Source organism: Emys orbicularis, chromosome 1 (genome assembly GCF_028017835.1).
Source record: "Emys orbicularis isolate rEmyOrb1 chromosome 1, rEmyOrb1.hap1, whole genome shotgun sequence".
NCBI classification, from domain to species: domain Eukaryota; kingdom Metazoa; phylum Chordata; order Testudines; family Emydidae; genus Emys; species Emys orbicularis.
The window spans coordinates 119499530-119516218 of NC_088683.1; the positions used below are offsets into that span (position 1 = coordinate 119499530).

General features: G+C 41.7%; 1 protein-coding gene across 1 annotated transcript; it reads left to right on the forward strand.

Moving 5' to 3' along the window:
* The first annotated feature begins 621 nt into the window (after window positions 1-621).
* Window positions 622-13678, forward strand: LOC135882328 (aldo-keto reductase family 1 member B1-like). Its single transcript, XM_065409219.1, has 10 exons — window positions 622-687; window positions 4759-4926; window positions 5658-5774; window positions 6547-6624; window positions 7348-7470; window positions 9239-9345; window positions 10172-10253; window positions 10729-10812; window positions 12556-12638; window positions 13639-13678. Exons 1-10 carry the CDS (start codon window positions 622-624, stop codon window positions 13676-13678), a joined length of 948 nt encoding a protein of 315 aa, XP_065265291.1.
* Window positions 13679-16689: the final 3011 nt, after the last annotated feature.

A 16689-nucleotide genomic window follows, 5' to 3' on the forward strand; every position in this document is an offset into this window, starting at 1 on the left:
GCTTTGGACTTCACTATCTTGAGTAATTTTGTAGCATTTACAACTTCCCCACATCACTGTTTATCCCTTTCTCCAGATCATTTATGAATATGTTGAACAACAGTGGTCCTACTACTGATTCTTGGGGGACCCTGCTATTTACCTCTCTCCATTGTGAAAACTGACCATTTATTCCTACCCTTTGTTTCCTATTAATCAGTTACTGATCCATGACAAGACCTTCCCTCTTATCCCGTGACAGCTTACTTTGCTTAAGAGACTTTGATGAGGGACCTTGTCAAAGGCTTTCTGCAAGTCAAATACACTATATCCACTGGATCACCTTTGCCCACTTGCTTATTAACATCCTCAAAGAATTCAAATCATACAAGGACACATACAAAGCCTACTGCAGACTTGCAGACTGTAATTCTTCCTCTTTGGAGAACTACAAAGCCCTGTAGAAGGACAAAGCGAAACCTCCACCTTCTGAGGCTTCTCCCCTTCATTCTCCCTTCCTATTCCTATCTGCAGCCAATCACCAGAAAGCAGGTGGAGCAAGAACCTCTTTAAGGCTTTTGCCAGGGTACTGCCCATTCTTTTACAGTGTTCCATTCCAAAGGGGATTAGAACAGACAAGCCATGACAACCTACGTGGAACTGAGCACAAAAGCAAAGATGCCTATCCTGGGACTAGGAACCTGGCAGGTAATGATGAGACCCAACTACTCCAGTTCTGTACATATGCTTATAGCAAATCTAGTTTGTAACCTGTATGACACTATGAAACTGTTACGGGTCATCAAGCCTGTTGCAGCTGTCTCTCCAAGAGAGTGCAACTCCTACCTGGGAGTTTATGGTCTCTTGAAATTCTGCAGGTGTGACTGTTCAGATACAGCTTTAAGCACTTGTCAAATCTTTTGAGAGTGAATGGGTGGTGTTTATGTGGAGATTTGCCTTTTGATGTAAGGGCCAATGTCCCTGAAAACTGTTTAATGTGATATTTTCTTATACTCAATGCTCATCTGTTACTTAAATTCATTCTATCATCTACTGTGATTAAAAATCAAAGTGGATTTACAAATGGAACTTTGTACTAACTACTTGGATGTTGCTTTATTTATAAAGCACCACAGTTATGCCCAGGGCCGCCGAGAGCGGGTTCGGGCCCCAGTGAAAAACTTTTTTCGGGCCCCTCAGCAAGGGCGGACCGGCTAAACAGGGCCGACGAGGGGAGGGGGGGAAGCCAGGCCCGGAATTTTTTCAGGCCCCCCAGCAAGGGCGGACTGGCTAAACAGGGCCGACAAGAGGGGGGGAAGCCAGGGAAGCCGGGCCCCGGCCCCCTTCCAGACCGCTGGGCCCCAGTAATTTGTACCGGCTTCCCCGCCCCCCCCGGTTATGCATGGTACTTTCCAAATAAATAGATAGTGCAAGTTCCTGGCCTGAGGATCTCACATTGCTGATTTGGGGTGCGGGAGAAGGTTTTTAGAGCCTATTTAAATTAATTTCCAAGAAGTAGGCAAAATGGACAAGTCTCCCCAAAATCTGCAACATTAAAAGATGAAAGGTGTTCAGCCACATGTTTTATTAAAGCTCTGTAAAAGGTTACATTCGTTCTATATTTCCTCTTCAGGCACTGCTGATTCTCAATGTATTTGTGTGTCAATAGGGTTTACTTATGTTTATACTTTCCAGTTGTCATCCTCTATGTGGGTCTAATCACAAAAGGTGCTAAGTGCCTTCAGCTCCCATTGACTCCAATGCTAATTGTGCATGCCCAGTACTTCTCAGGATGAGGCCCCTTAAATCATGTTACAATCCCATGCTTGCAATATGAGTTATCAGTGATTATTTGTGAAATCTTTGAATGAACCTGATAAGTGCGTCAGGCTGACAGGAAAGATTTTGGGATGTAAGAAGCCCCTGGCACCTGCAAAAAACCTATCTAGATGCAATAAAAATTCAATGTTTGTTTCCACAAAAAATCACTAGGGTTATTTTGTCAAGACTATTCAGTATTAATGTTCCCAGAGCAACCTCAACTGTATCTGCATTACAACAGGATCTTTCTTTACACAGTCACACTGTACTCAAACTGGAATGCTATTCAGTAAATACAATGTAATACAATACAAGGGATTATTTTCTGAATATCTCATATTGCAGAGTTGTGTAACCATGGAACAAATTGCCAAACCTGTCTCTCTCCCTGCGCCACCAGCCAACACAATGGGAAAGATCACATGTGTTTTGTTTCTTCACAAAAAGCTTTGTCTTCCACACAGAGCTTTTACACTACACTTTAGTACAGCGGCTCCTAGATACCTTACAGCATATCGTATAGCAGTGGTTCTCAAACTTTCATGCTGGTGACCCCTTTCACATAGCAAGCCTCTGAGTGTGACCCCCCCTTATAAATTAAACACTTTAATATATTTAACACCATTATAAATGCTGGAGGCAAAGCCGGGTTTGGGGTGGAGGTTGACAGCTCATGCCCCCCCCATGTAATAACTTCACAACCCCCTGAGGAATCCCAGCCTCCAGTTTGAGAATCCCATTGCATAGCGACTGACTGGGACAGGAGCACTCACCTCCTGACTGCTTCCTGTCAGCTGGGTGTGGCGCTTCAGTCTCTTTTTCCTGCTGCTCCTGGCACCCTCTGTAGATTGCCGACCTTGCTAGGCTTCAGTGGCTCAGCTCTCTGGCCAAGTACCACAGTCAAATGGATGAACTCCCTCCAGAGTAGCAGAGTTCAACACTGTTAACCCTCACCAGAGTCTTCAGCCATGTCTCCAGGCCCTTTTTAATCCAGCCCTTCACTAGGGCTTAGGCCACTTTGCCACTGGCAGCACCTGGACCCACCCACTACTCCAGGTCCAAACCCAAGGTCCCTATAAACAGCAGCCACATACCCCGCCTCCTTTAATTCCTTCAATTATTTCCCTGGGCCTCTTCCCAGCTGGTCTCTTTACTGCCATCCATTACCTTAGGGCTAGAGCTCACAGGTCCTCTCACCCCCAGATTTGGCAAATACAGCCCATCAAGCTCCCTTGGGCCCGAGTTCCCTTTGGCCCCAGCCATGAACTGACCTATTCAGCCACTGCAGCTCCTTTTATCTGAGACTGCTGGGCTTTGATTGGCTGCTTCTAGGCAGCCTCTCTAGGCAGCTCTGGGGGACCCACCTTTGCTGCTCCTTCCTGGAGTGGGGTGATGGTAGAATTGAGGGGCCTCCAGCAGGGGGCCACAAAGAGACTGGTACATCCTGGAATGCTGCCACTTTTACATACGCCAGCTAGCTTTCCCATGCTGCTGAAGGAACTGCAGTTATTGAATCTTATACAAGAAATGAGATAAATTCAGACCGCAGGAGTCATACAAAAAGTAGACATTCACCAGAAGGGATAACCAGTTCCTGCTTGTTTTTTACCCCAGGCAAGAAGCCAGGTAGAGGTGTTTTTTTTAGAGTAATAGAATTTAAGGCCAGAAGGTACCACCAGATCTTCTAGTCTGACCTCCTGTATGTCAAAGGCCACCAACATCACCCAGCACCCCAACCAAGCAGCCTTTGATCAGCAGGACTCAGAACTATGTGCTTAAAAAAAAGTGATCAATGATTATATTGTTTATCTTATAATGCATTAAATGTAGGAATGTGTAGTTCTGCTTTTGCTGCAAGTTCTTACTTGAGATGCCTCTCCTCTTTCCATTTGACTTGGTATAAGGTTGTCAAAGAAATTTTCAGTGTTCTTTTCCAGCCAAGAAAGTTATGTGGTTCATATTGATAATGAATCCTAAACTATGTGCCTTATCCAGAGAGTGGCACTTTCTATAATGTTTTGCATTGTATCAACATATGCCTCCTGACCCATCTCCTCAATAGCAGGCTTGTTTATGTCCAGGAGTCAAGAGGATTTCCAGTGATTTTGTCTTTCCTCGTGTTTCCCAATACCCCACCTTAAACTTGGTTTCTCCTCTTTTTCTCTCTTGGCAAATTATAACTTAATTCCAAGTGTTGATTCCAAGTAACTCAACATTGATTCCTATGGTCAGTTTAGCAGAGCTCTTCAAAGGTTATCCTGTCAATTTCTCACTCTCAGAATGACTGTGGCTGCAAAGGAAATGTTAAGCAGGTGAATGAAGGTTTCCAACAGGGATGTGGAGAATCCCCTGGAGGGCACTCCTAATGAGACAGTTCATGGCCAGTAACTTTCAGCCAGGGAGGACTGGAGAAGTCTTATATCACGTTTTCCTTCCTCCATGCTCTCAATCTGATGTCTCCAGGAACATGTACTTACATTGTAGGGAATTCTTGCAAAGTTTCCATGTACAGATCTTGGAGTCTGTTATTGTGTTTTCAAAGCAAATGTTGAGCAATATGATTACCATATCTTACTTTGACTCCCATTCCTTGAGATTTGCCCCTTTCTTGCCCACCCTCTTGATCTACATGATTGGCCATCTGGGCAGATTTCACCCTAAATAGATGCATATGGCATAGTACAGTCTTGTATCTATCTTGTCCTACCTGCCTATGGTATTACTTGGGTGCCTATTACCATAGTCTGTGAGTGCCAGTCACAGGTGGCTTAAGACTCAAGGTTGTCACTGGTTGTTTTGTTCCATAAACCACAGTGAAAATGGGAATCAAACCAGGATCACTCAAATACTACTGGATTAATACTACCTGATTTTAGGAGAGGATGAACCATTATCACACTGGAAAGCTGGAAATATTTTTCAGATATTTAAATTTCTGGCTTTCTCTTTTCATTTCAGTCCCCAATTGGGAAAGTGAGAGAGGCCGTGAAGTTTGCCATTGATGTTGGATACCGCCAGTTCGACTGTGCCTATGTGTACCAGAATGAAAATGAAATAGGGGATGCGATCCAAGAGAAAATTGAGGAGGGGGTTGTGACACGGGAGGACCTCTTTGTCGTCAGTAAGGTACAGCTTTGATTTACCTGAGTCTAAGTATGGGGTCAGGTTGATGGCTGGCAGGAAAAGAGACAAAGATCACATAATGCAAAGGGCAGGCTCCATGGAGTAAAGCTAGTCAGGAAATTAACCCCTTAATACTGTATCCACTTTATTAATTTTGTTTTCTTTATTCCAGTAGTCAAGTAAAGGGGATGGAGGGAAGGAAAAAAGAAACTCTTAAAAATCCATGGCTGATTAGAATGCACTTTTCTGTGTACTCCTCTTTTGCCAGCAATAGAGCTGGAACTTAGCCTCTGCTTTCAGTGACTCTGAGGAAGAGAGCATGGCTACAGTATTCTTGCTCATTCCTGCTGCAGGATTGAATTTATTAACTCTTGTATGTTAGGTTTTCTCCCCGGCAGCAACAAGGGTAAGAAAAAGAAATAGTTTTCTACCTACTGGAAAACTTGTGAGTGGGTCTTCACCAATCTTGCATTTTTGCATTATTTTCTTTAATTGCTGTCTTAACTGGTGACATTTTACTATATCTTAATCTGGCAGAATCCTAATTTAGTCAAGTGTACTGCCAATAACAAAATTAACTGCAAGAAAATACCCATCAACTCCACCTCCCCTGTAGATGAAAAGCATAATATTCCCAGACCTGCCTCTGGTAGGTGTGACATGCCCCTGTCCTGCTGGGGATATTTCATACTGTCATTTGAAGTCAACTGTCATGCTTAGTTTTCTCTCTCTAGCTGTGGTGCACATTTCATGAGAAATCCCTGGTGAAGGGAGCATGCCAGAATACGCTTGCTGCACTGAAATTGGATTATCTGGACCTCTACCTGATGCACTGGCCCATGGGATTCAAGGTACTGTGACTTTAACTCCTCTAAGCCTTTCTGTCAGAGTCCTAGGGAGGCAATTTCCTCTTCTTAGCAGTCATGCCATAGTTATCTTCTAACCAGGCAGGGAAGACTAGACTTTCTTCAGAGTGTATTGGTGCCACTCCCAGTATCCTCTGGAAAGTAGTGCTGCCCTTGACTGGTAAGGCAGTAGCTATCTTGCAAGGTCATTCTTATGGTACGTCTATGCCGCAGCTGTGCCACTGTGGCACTGTAATGTAGTCTTTTTGTCATTCTTATTTTCTTTCTTTTTTGCTTCTACAGCATTTACAGCCCTTCTGGATTAGAGGGTAATTGATCCAAATCAAATGCAGGTCTCTTGGCTCATAATATCTAGTCATTTGGCTGTCTACAATATTCTACAATCTTTCTGTCTGATGATGTCTATGTGCTGAATTCTTATCTATCTCTGTCTTTACGGGAAGATAGCTAAGTCCTCAGCTCCCTACTGCAGGGACTGTTCTGTCAACCTCCATAGAGCTCCTACAAACTGACAGAAGCACTGATAAGCTTCTGTCCTTCCTCTGCTTGAGTTGCAAGTCACACTGATTGGCATGGTGCCAGTCTGCTCATAAACTAATTACTTTAATAAGGGTTATTCTTTTTTCCTTCTTTTTGCCCCCAAAAACTCAAGTCAGGACACCCTGTATAAATCCATCTTCACTCACTTGCAAATTAAAAAAAAAATAGATAATTCGGCATGGAGGATATCTTTAAACTATCTGTCTTACAATGACAGGCCGGAGAAGAACTGTTTCCTGCAGATGAGAATGGTATGATCATTCCAAGTGACACAGATTTTCTGGACACATGGGAGGTGGGTTCACTGATCAATTGAGATTTCCTTTGTTTCTGTCAGAAATGCTATTGGATGAGGGTGGCAACAGGAACTGTGTGTGCTCAACAGTGCTATGCCAAGCCTTCAGGAGAGAGGAGAATGAGATAGTTGTCACCAGATTTAGAAGGAATACTTGGGAATCTTGTCCTTTTCTCCATTCTGTCCGATGGGGGAATGAATCAAGTCTTATTGATGACTTACAGGAATAAAAAGGAAACTGCAGACTGATACTAATGATAACAAGCACAAAAAGAAAACTGTTCTTAAAAGAGAATGAGATGTCTCTGCCTCCTAAGAGGAGGATGTAGTGGGCTATTTTTTGTGTATCCCCTTTCTCAGCTAGACTCTGGGACCTGAAAAACATGATGTATTTGGCAGGTCCAACTACCTGGTTTATCATTTGGTTTTGTGAAAGAAAATAGGCAAGTTAACAATAAGACCACCAACACTTTGTGCCATGTTTGTCTACATGGGGAAACTGACTTGCATAACTTTTCTGGGATAACTCTGAAAGAAAAGTGACATTATTCCAGAATTATTACTCTGCTTTGTAAGCAGACTAATTATTCTGGAATAAAATTACTTTTATTCTGGAATAGTGTGTTCACAGGGGGAGTTATTCGAGAATAACGATGCCAGTCAATTTCCCTGTATAGATAAGCCCTTAGTTATATAGAATGTCTGGTTCTCTTGTATCCTTAGGCTATGGAAGAGCTGGTGGATGCAGGACTGGCAAAATCCATTGGAATCTCCAACTTTAACTGTGAACAGATAAAAAGGCTCTTGAACAAACCTGATTTAAAATACAAACCAGTGAATAACCAGGTAGACTACTTACAGACTCATTAGTGTTGGCAGAACACCTGTCTGAAGGATGCTGCAGGTAGATGATGTGACTTGCATGTGTGTCTGTGTATGTTTGGGAAGGGTGTAATTGGTGAATGGACCAGTTAATTAGTTTTTCTATGATACATATAACTAGAGTTATATAACTTGGAATTTCCATCCCATGGGAAATTCAGACATTTAACATTTTTTTTGTTCTAAGTTGAAATTTCAAAATTGCTCACAGAATAAAATTTCTGAAAAAAAATTAGTTTCAAGTGAGTTGAGACATTGTTTCTATTTTGATGTTTTATGTATTTTTAATTTTGTTTTTATTTAATATTTTCTATTATAAATTGGTAATTGCTTTTTAAAATTGATATTCTAATTGCTAAGTAGTATTCTAATTGTTAATTTGCTTGGTAATTGGTATTCTAATTGGTTTGGTAACTGGTACTCTTTGCTATTCTAACTGATCATTTGTAATTGTTATTCTAATTGGTAACTGATCTGGTAATTGGTATAATATAAAAATAAAAAATAAAAAAATATATAAAAATGTAAAATAAACATTTTTGAAACAAAAAGCCATTCTGAAACAAAAAATTGAAATGTTCCATGGTGATAAGGTCAAAATGGAAACCGAACATTTCAACCTTATTAAAAATAAAGAACACACGATTAGTGACCACCTATGAAAAGCTGGTTTAGTTGCCCACAATCACAGTCACTCTGTGGCATATTACCGAATGGAAGCAAGCTTAGCACAAGGTTGTGCTTAATCAACAATGAGATCACAAGAAACTAAAAGTAGAAACCAGTCCAATTCATTCAAGTCAGTTCTTTAACTACTCCTTGCAGAAGGAGTGCCTTTAGATAATTTAAAGTACAGTAGAACCGCAAAGATATGAACACCAGAGTTATGGACTTACCAGTCAACCGGCCACCCTGTGAAACCAGAAGTCATCAATTAGGTAGCAGCAGAGCCAAAAAAACCAACACCCCAAACACCAGCAAATACTGTACTGCCTCGGGGCTTTAGCCCTGGGGCTCATGGCTTCGGGGACTTCTGACCCTCGGGAGCACTGGGGCTCAGGGCTTTCGACGGGGGGGAGCACTGGGGCTTGGGGCTTCAGCCCTGTGACTCCGTTCCCAGCTTCAGCCCTGGTCATCGGGGCTCTAGCTACGAGGGGAGTATCAGTTTCAGCCCCAGTGTTTCCCCCCGATAGCTAAAGTCCCGATGCCTGGCAACTCCCGTGGGGCTGAAGCTGGGAATGGAGCTGCGGGTCTGAAGCCCTGATGCCCCCTGCGAGTCTGAAGCCAGGAACAGAGAGGCGGGACTGAAGCTTCAAGCCCCAATGCTCCCCCCAGGTCTAAAACCCTGAGCCCCAATGTTTCCAGAAGGCAGAAGCCCTGAGCCCCCTGCCAAGAGCCCTGGCGGCCCCTAGGGTCAGATGCCCTGACCCCCCTCCCCACCCTGCAGCTGAAGCCCCAACTCTCTCGTGACTGAAGTCTGTAATGTTTTGTTCAGAGTTATGGACCATTTCAGAGTTATGGCCAGCCTCCATTCCTGAGGTGTCTGTAACTCTAAGGTTCAACTATATATTGACTAGTTCCAAAAGAAGCTATCTTCTGGAGGTTACTGGGGATGTATTCTATGGAGAAGCTTGTGCTATTATATATCCTTCAGTAAATCACCACAGTGTCTGTACTCTGAAGAACAGTAGTACAGTCCAGCTTTGCATAAACTTAGTGTTCATGCTTGTAGATTGAGAGCCACCCATACCTTCCTCAGGAACAGCTGGTTAAGTATTGCCAGTCCCAAGGGATCGCTGTCACTGCATACTGTCCCCTTGGAGCTCCCAACTGGCCTTGGTAAGAATGTTTTCTATATCTTGTTTTATTTTTAGGTGTGAGTTCAATAAACTAATATTCACATATTACCATAGGTGGATGAAATAAAAAATGAAAAGAATTGATAAATTATTATAGATTACAAAATCTCAAAATTCCTCTTAAATCTGCACAATTACATAGAAACCATTAATCTCTTATTGAATTAATGGATTAATGTGTGGGATTCAGTCTGATTGGATGTATGTATTTTAATAAAAAAACAAGCAATCAATTTGTGAACTGGTGAAGAAAATTCTTAGTTGAATTCTGATCAATTTATTTAACATTCTTTAACAACTTAATGAAAGATTGCAAAATCATAATAAAAAACCTGTAATGAAAACATCAGTTTCATACATTCATTGTAACAAACATATCGTGAGCTTGAGATAGATTGTCTCTGGTTCTAATCTTCAAAACCCTCTAGACTATCTCAGAGACATCCACTCTCCATCCATTTCCTACCAGGGAAACTGTGATCATGAAGGATGAAACTCTTGGGAGCCAGAGGGAAGATATTCTCAGTGTTAAATCCTAGACTATAGAACATCTTATTGGAGTATATTGGAATGAGCTATATCTAACTTCTATGCAAAACTCGGCTATTCCCAGATGCCTACTCATGATAAAATAATGTGAAGAATGATATTTAGGGGGGAAAGGGGCAGCGTGAGGGGGTGAATTAAAGTATGCCATAAATTCTTTTGTTCCTAAATTACCAATTATCTTATGAACCCTATGATGTTTAGTGGTGGAAAAACACAATTATCTTTTCCATCAAAGTGTCTACTTTTTATTTTTGTAGGCCCAAGTCCGAAGACTTTTTCCTCTTGGATGACCCCAAGATAAAGGATATTGCAGCCAAGTACAGCAAAACCTCAGCTCAGGTACAGACTTATTATACAGCTTTTTTTTTCCTTTCTAAAATGTCATCCTCTTGTGCTGGCTAACGTCTTTCACAAAGGAATTGCACCCAGTTCTGTCCCCTGTTATGTTTCCTTTGTAGTGTGATGCTTTAAATATATTGTTTTTAATCTGATTGCATTACAGAAGGGATAGGGAAAGATTACTGACCAGTAAACTGTGTGAAATTGAGGGCATTAGCTTGAAAGGGGTAGCTACATCATTCATATGCATCACCATTAGTCAACCTCAAATTTTCAGTCAATGGCAGTCACTAGTTGCCATCTTAGTCTCATGAATACTAGTAATAAATGAGTATGTGCAAAAATTAGGTTGGCTCTGCTACATTGCTTCCTCCTGTGGTAACTCTTCGATCTAGGAGGTTTATTCACTATGTAATGTGAAAGGAGGCATGGCATTGTCTTCTGAATTTGCCACATTTCTGATTCGTTGCTGTAGGTTCTGATCCGGTTCCACATCCAAAGAAATGTGAGTGTAATTCCCAAGTCTGTCACTCCACATCGTATTGAGGAGAATTTTAAGGTAATGTTGCAAATAAGATACTTATAGGTCCCATTGCAAGTTTATACAGGAAACCTGCTTTACCTTACCAATATCATAGTTTTCCCTTATACACCTCTACCCCGATATAACGCGACCCGATATAACACGAATTTGGATATAACGCAGTAAAACAGCACTCGGGGGGGGGGGGGCTGCACGCTCTGGCAGATCAAAGCAAGCTTGATATTACACGGTTTCACCTATAACGCGGTAAGATTTTTTGGCTCCCAAGGACAGCGTTATATCGGGGTAGAGGTGTACTTAGAACAAGAAATAACTGGGGTCTCTCAGATATGACTATATGATAACATGGTAAATGCTGAAGTTTTTTTTTTAAATGACGACCACTCAGCTTACTTCATCAGAACAACCAGCAAATAAATAAATGTGAAACCAAATCCTCCCTCTGGAAGAGGTGACCTAACAGTTTGATTTAAAATTCTATTAGTGAATTGCCTGTTTACGTATACTACTTTCTTTCAAAATATGGTCTCTCTCTCTCTCCATCATCATGTCAGTTCAATGCTAGACCATTCCAAAACACCCGAATCCCTTTGTTTAATGTACATGATTTCCCATACTCAGTTGATTCTTCTAGGCTCCAATAACTGTATAACAACTAAGAATTTGGAGACAATTAAAGTAGAGTAAATAGAATTCTCATTGACACCATCACCTCTTTGAGGTAACACCCACATATCTGAAGCTAAGTCAGTCACTCATACCTACAACAATTCTTAAGTACTAACACAGGCTACACTGTGGTTACCCCTAATGACGAGCCAAACCCTGCATACTTATACTAAAGTAAATATCCTACTGAATACATGAGAGATGGCTTGAGTAATGGTTTGGAGGATCAGGCCATGAAAACATATGTTTCCTTCCTCTGAATTATCCCTCATTTGTAAACATTTGAAAGTCTAACTGAACTATCTCTTTCAGCAAAATAAAAAAAAATTTGATCTTGTCAGTGAGCTGAGTGGTTAGTGACATCCTAAATTATAATACAAGAACCCAGCTGGTAGAATCATGCTATATTGTATTGTAGAGTAGTTTTCATAATTCAAGGCCAAAATTTGGAACATGCAGCGGCGGCTCCAGGCACCAGCGCTCCAAGCGCGTTCCTGGGGTGGCAAGCTGCGGGGGGGCGCCCTGCCGGTCCCTGCAAGGGCAGCAGTCAGGCAGCCTTCGGCGGCATGCCTGCGGGAGGTCCGCCAGTCCTGCGGCTTCGGCGGTAATTCGGCAGCAGGTACGCCGAAGCCGCGGGACCGGCGGACCTCCTGCAGGCAAGCCGCCGAAGGCTGCCTGACTGCTGTGCTTGGGGCGGCAAAAAAGCTAGAGCCGCCCCTGGAAACATGGCACCAATAATTAAGCATATAAATTAAGTGACCTGATACTCACAGGTGCTGAGCACTTGCAGAGCCATTACAGGTCCCTTTGACTAAATTAGGAGTTGCAACTGTGAAAATCAGGCCACTTAATTTATAGGCCTGGCTTTAGGTACCCCACATTTGAAATTTTGGTCCACATATTTTATTACCCACTCAGAAATGTGGACATTCATTGTAACATTTGCTCATGAAGTTGTGTTCCTTCTGTCACCTAAACAACTATAATGCATTCCTCCTCATCTCTGCAGTATCCTGACCTGGAAGCCACTTAAACGTACTTCTTGTACATCTTATTTTGTGTGTTTGTCTCTCTTGCTCTCCTTTTAAGGTGTTTGACTTTGAATTAACTAAAGAGGAGATGGAAACCATCCTCAGCTTTAAGAGGAGATGTAGAATCTGTCCCATAAACATGTGAGTGTCTCTTCTCATCTAGCAGAATGCATGGCAAATCCACATTTATTGTAGAACATTTATATCCTCATTTTTTAAATGGTGAGTAGGAAACTGAACAATGGACCTCTAACAAAATGTCATATTCAAAGCCACTAAAATCCCATGCTAGCATTCACTAGAATACTAGTCAGCTTATACCCCTTTGCAGAATTGTGATTTATACAGGGTTTATCATGTTAAAATAGCTTTTAATATGTAGATGTCAAGCTACTATGAGCTAAACATGTGTTAGCAAATTAAAATAGACTTACAGCTCCAAAATAGATAGGTTTCAGATTTCTCAATTTTTTGCTATTAATCTGACTAAAATATGTTCAGTGTAAAATTACAATTCAGAAATTAATGTTCTACTAAATTATCTAATCCTTGTAAATTAGTAAATCTAGAAAAGAGAGGTCATGTATTACCTATACAGAGATTATTAATGTAGTGTCTGTACTGTAGAGTGGTTGGATCCTGACATTTAAGATCTATTCCTAGCTCTGCTATTTATTCTCTTTTCCCAATGTAACAATCTGTGAAGTGACTACTACAGACATATTGTACCTCACAAATGTGTGGCTTAAAATTGCAAAGAAATTTGGTAGCCTCGGTTAAGGTGTGCTAAATAAATGAAAAGTACAGTATATTCCTTCTGACATCAAGATCATAATGTAAAATCTAAACAGTTACAAATCTACAGGGGAAAACTACCTTTTGAATGACAGGAGTTCAAGCCTGCCTATTTAAATTGCAGAATACCCAAATCCTCTATTGATTACAAAAAGCAGAGAGTTAACATGAGTTATCCTGTATAAGTCAGAACAGTGAGGGAGGCTGGATAAACACTTTAAATGTCCACTATAATTAAGGATTATGCACATTTCAAACTCCTCTCTTTAACCTTGAGACTGCATCAATGCTGATCCTTGTAGTGTACACTGTAAGGACTTTAGAATAACTCTCTCTCTTTCTCTAGGTGCACAAATCACAAGGACTATCCTTTCAGAGAAGATTAAACCTGGCATTGTCTTGACATTCTTCAGGGCTTAGAATGATTGGATTCTGCTGATCCGTTAGTCTGGTTAGCTGAATTGATGAGCATGTTCACGTGCACTATACAATTATGGCATCATTTAATCACCAGTGTAAATGTATTATGTACTGCCTGCTGGCAGAGAAGATTCTACAAGAAGCTTGAAGAACAAAGCATGAAGACAGTCCAATTTGCTGCCCTTACATCTACTATTACTACTGTAGTCCTTTAGCTGTTTGAGATTTTGTTTTTACAATATAAACTCATGTTTTTACCTTTAGTAAAATTTATTCCACAGGCTGTTAGTAATGAGACAGGTAAACAAGTTTTAATAATCTTTAACCTACAGGCCTTGTGAACAAGTTTCTAGCAATTAAACTAAACAATATTTTTTGTAGCGGTATTAACAGAATGCTCATGGCATTTGGACTCATTTCTTTGTATAGTAGCAGAATCTAGTCCACTAGCATTAAGATACCTAGTCCATCATTAAAACTTAATTTAATCTCAGAAGATATGTTGACACCTAAATACATAGGCATAAAACAGCTCATTCAGTTTCAAGAAGCCTTCATGAGATAAGTGGATATAAATTCTTTGTTGCTATAACTTCATTTAATGCAAGGGAGCAGAACACTTAGACTTTAAGCTGTTTAGGTCAGACTATCTTACTGTGCATTTATACCTAGGGCCCTACCAAATTCACGGCCACGAAAAACATGTCACAGTCCGTGAAATCTGGTCTTTTGCATGCTTTTACCCTATATTATACAGATTTCATGGGGGAGACCCATGTTTCTCAAATTGTGGGTACTGACTGAAAGAGAGTTGCGCGGGGGGGGGGGGGGGGGGCATCACAAGATTATTTTAGGGGGATTGTGGTATTGCTACCCTTACTTCTGCGCTGCTGCCTACAGAGCTGGGCGGCCGAAGAGTGGCGGCTACTGACTGAGGGCCCAGCTCTGCAGGCAGCAGCGCAGAAGTAAGGGTGGCAATACCAAACCACGCCATCCTTACTTCTGTACTGCTGCTGGCAGTGGCTCTGCCTTCAGAGCTGGGCTCCCAGCCAGCAGCTGCTGCTCTTCAGCTGCCCAGCTATGAAGGCAGTGCCACTGCCACCAGCAGCGCAGAAGTAAGGGTAGCAGTGCTGCAATCCCTCACCCCCACAACACTCCTTTTTGGGTCAGGACTCCTACAATTACAACACTATGACATTTCTGATTTAAATAGCTGAAATCATGACATTTATTATTTTTAAAATCCTATGACTGAAATTGACCAAAATGGCCCATACATTTGGTAGGGCCCTAGTTGTAGGGCATCTAATGGAATGAATCTTCCCCCCATGCTCAGATATGGCCTTTAGGTGTTGCTACACTACTACTGCTGAACCCCCAGAAGCTGTGGCTGAAGACAGAATGAGTAGTATTTTAAGATAATACAGCTTCCCATACAATAATGATGCACTTTATACAAAATGTATTATAAGTGCATCTATTGTTAGGGAGCATGGGGCTGCTTAAGCTTAAAGAAATAGCCACTGTTGAACTAGTTTCCTGCATTTCCTGATGAGCTAGCTGTGTTTGTTTTAATCTTCTCACGTTGTAACCCTCTCCCAGTCAAGCCACACTCTGATGGAGGAGAGCAGCTGTTTTGAACAGTGAGCTGAATCAGAAACAGACACCAAGCAAGACTAGATAAACAGGGTCTGTGTTTGTTGGGGCAGGGAGAGAAGGTTATGGAAGCTAAACAGGAAACTTCACCTCAAGTATATTCCTTCCCCTTTACTGAGTCCTGTTATTTAGTGCCGCTTGTGCTTTCCTACAGGTCTACAGTAGCCTCCACAACTGGCGAGGTGCTACCATTAACTTGTGTTAGTCAAGGGTCCTTGCTCCTGAACTCAAACTGATGATTGAAGTTTGAATGTTGCCCTGGGTCCCCTCACAGTATAGTAAGAAGACAAAGTTGATGAGTGTGTGATTAGAATACAGTAACTCCTCACTTAACGTTGTAGCAAACTAGATACAATCAACTCAGGATTGAATAAGGACTGGGAATGGCTGAGCCATTACAAACATTGAATCTATCTCCCCTTGTAAGTATTCTCACACTTCTTATCAAACTGTCTGTACTGAGCTATCTTGATTATCACTTCAAAAGTTTTTTTCTCTTACTTAATTGGCCTCTCAGAGTTGGTAAGACAACTCCCACCTGTTCATGCTCTCTGTATGTGTGTATATATATCTCCTCAATATATGTTCCACTCTATATGCATCCGAAGAAGTGGGCTGTAGCCCACGAAAGCTTATGCTCTAATAAATTTGTTAGTCTCTAAGGTGTCACAAGTACTCCTGTTCTTTTTCCTGAAAAATGCAACTTTATGCAAAATGATGTTAAGTGAATCCAGTTTCCCCATAAGAATTAATGTAAATGGGAGAGGGGAGAGAGTTAGGTTCCACAGAATTTTTTTTTGCCAGACAAAAGACATTATATACATATACAGTATATGTTTTAAACAAACAGTTTAATAGTGTACACAGCAATGAATGATTGTGAAGCTTGGTTGAGGTGGTGGAGTAAGAGGGAGGGATATTTCCCAGGGAATGCCTTGCTGCTAAATGATGAACTAGCACTTGGCTGAGCCCTCAAAGGTTAATACATGGTTGTTAACGTAGCCTCACACTCTCCAAGGCAGCATGGACTGAGGCAGGAGGGAGGAAACACAATAGATGCCGGGCAGTAGCTGCAAACACTTCACTGCAAAAACTGAACATGATGATGAGCCCACGCTACCCAGCTGGAGCGCACCACTCCCTCCTCCTGACAGCACATGCACAGCTGCTGGGGAGTAGGTGCATGAGTGAGAGAGAGAGACGTGCATTGCCCCTTTAAGTACGCTGACCCCACTTCAACTTCGTTGCCTTTTTAAGCAGAACGGAAGCAACAGCTTTCAGCAAGCTCCCTCCTTTCTGTCCCTGAGCCATGTCCCCCTTT

Bases quoted from the DNA above. Each gene is read 5' to 3' on its own strand.
- LOC135882328 (XM_065409219.1), top strand. From the start codon at position 622: ATGACAACCTACGTGGAACTGAGCACAAAAGCAAAGATGCCTATCCTG. The intron at 7,471-9,238 runs GTAGACTACTTA...TCATGCTTGTAG, and splicing joins ACAAACCAGTGAATAACCAG to ATTGAGAGCCACCCATACCT. The intron at 10,254-10,728 runs GTACAGACTTAT...TCGTTGCTGTAG, and splicing joins ACAGCAAAACCTCAGCTCAG to GTTCTGATCCGGTTCCACAT.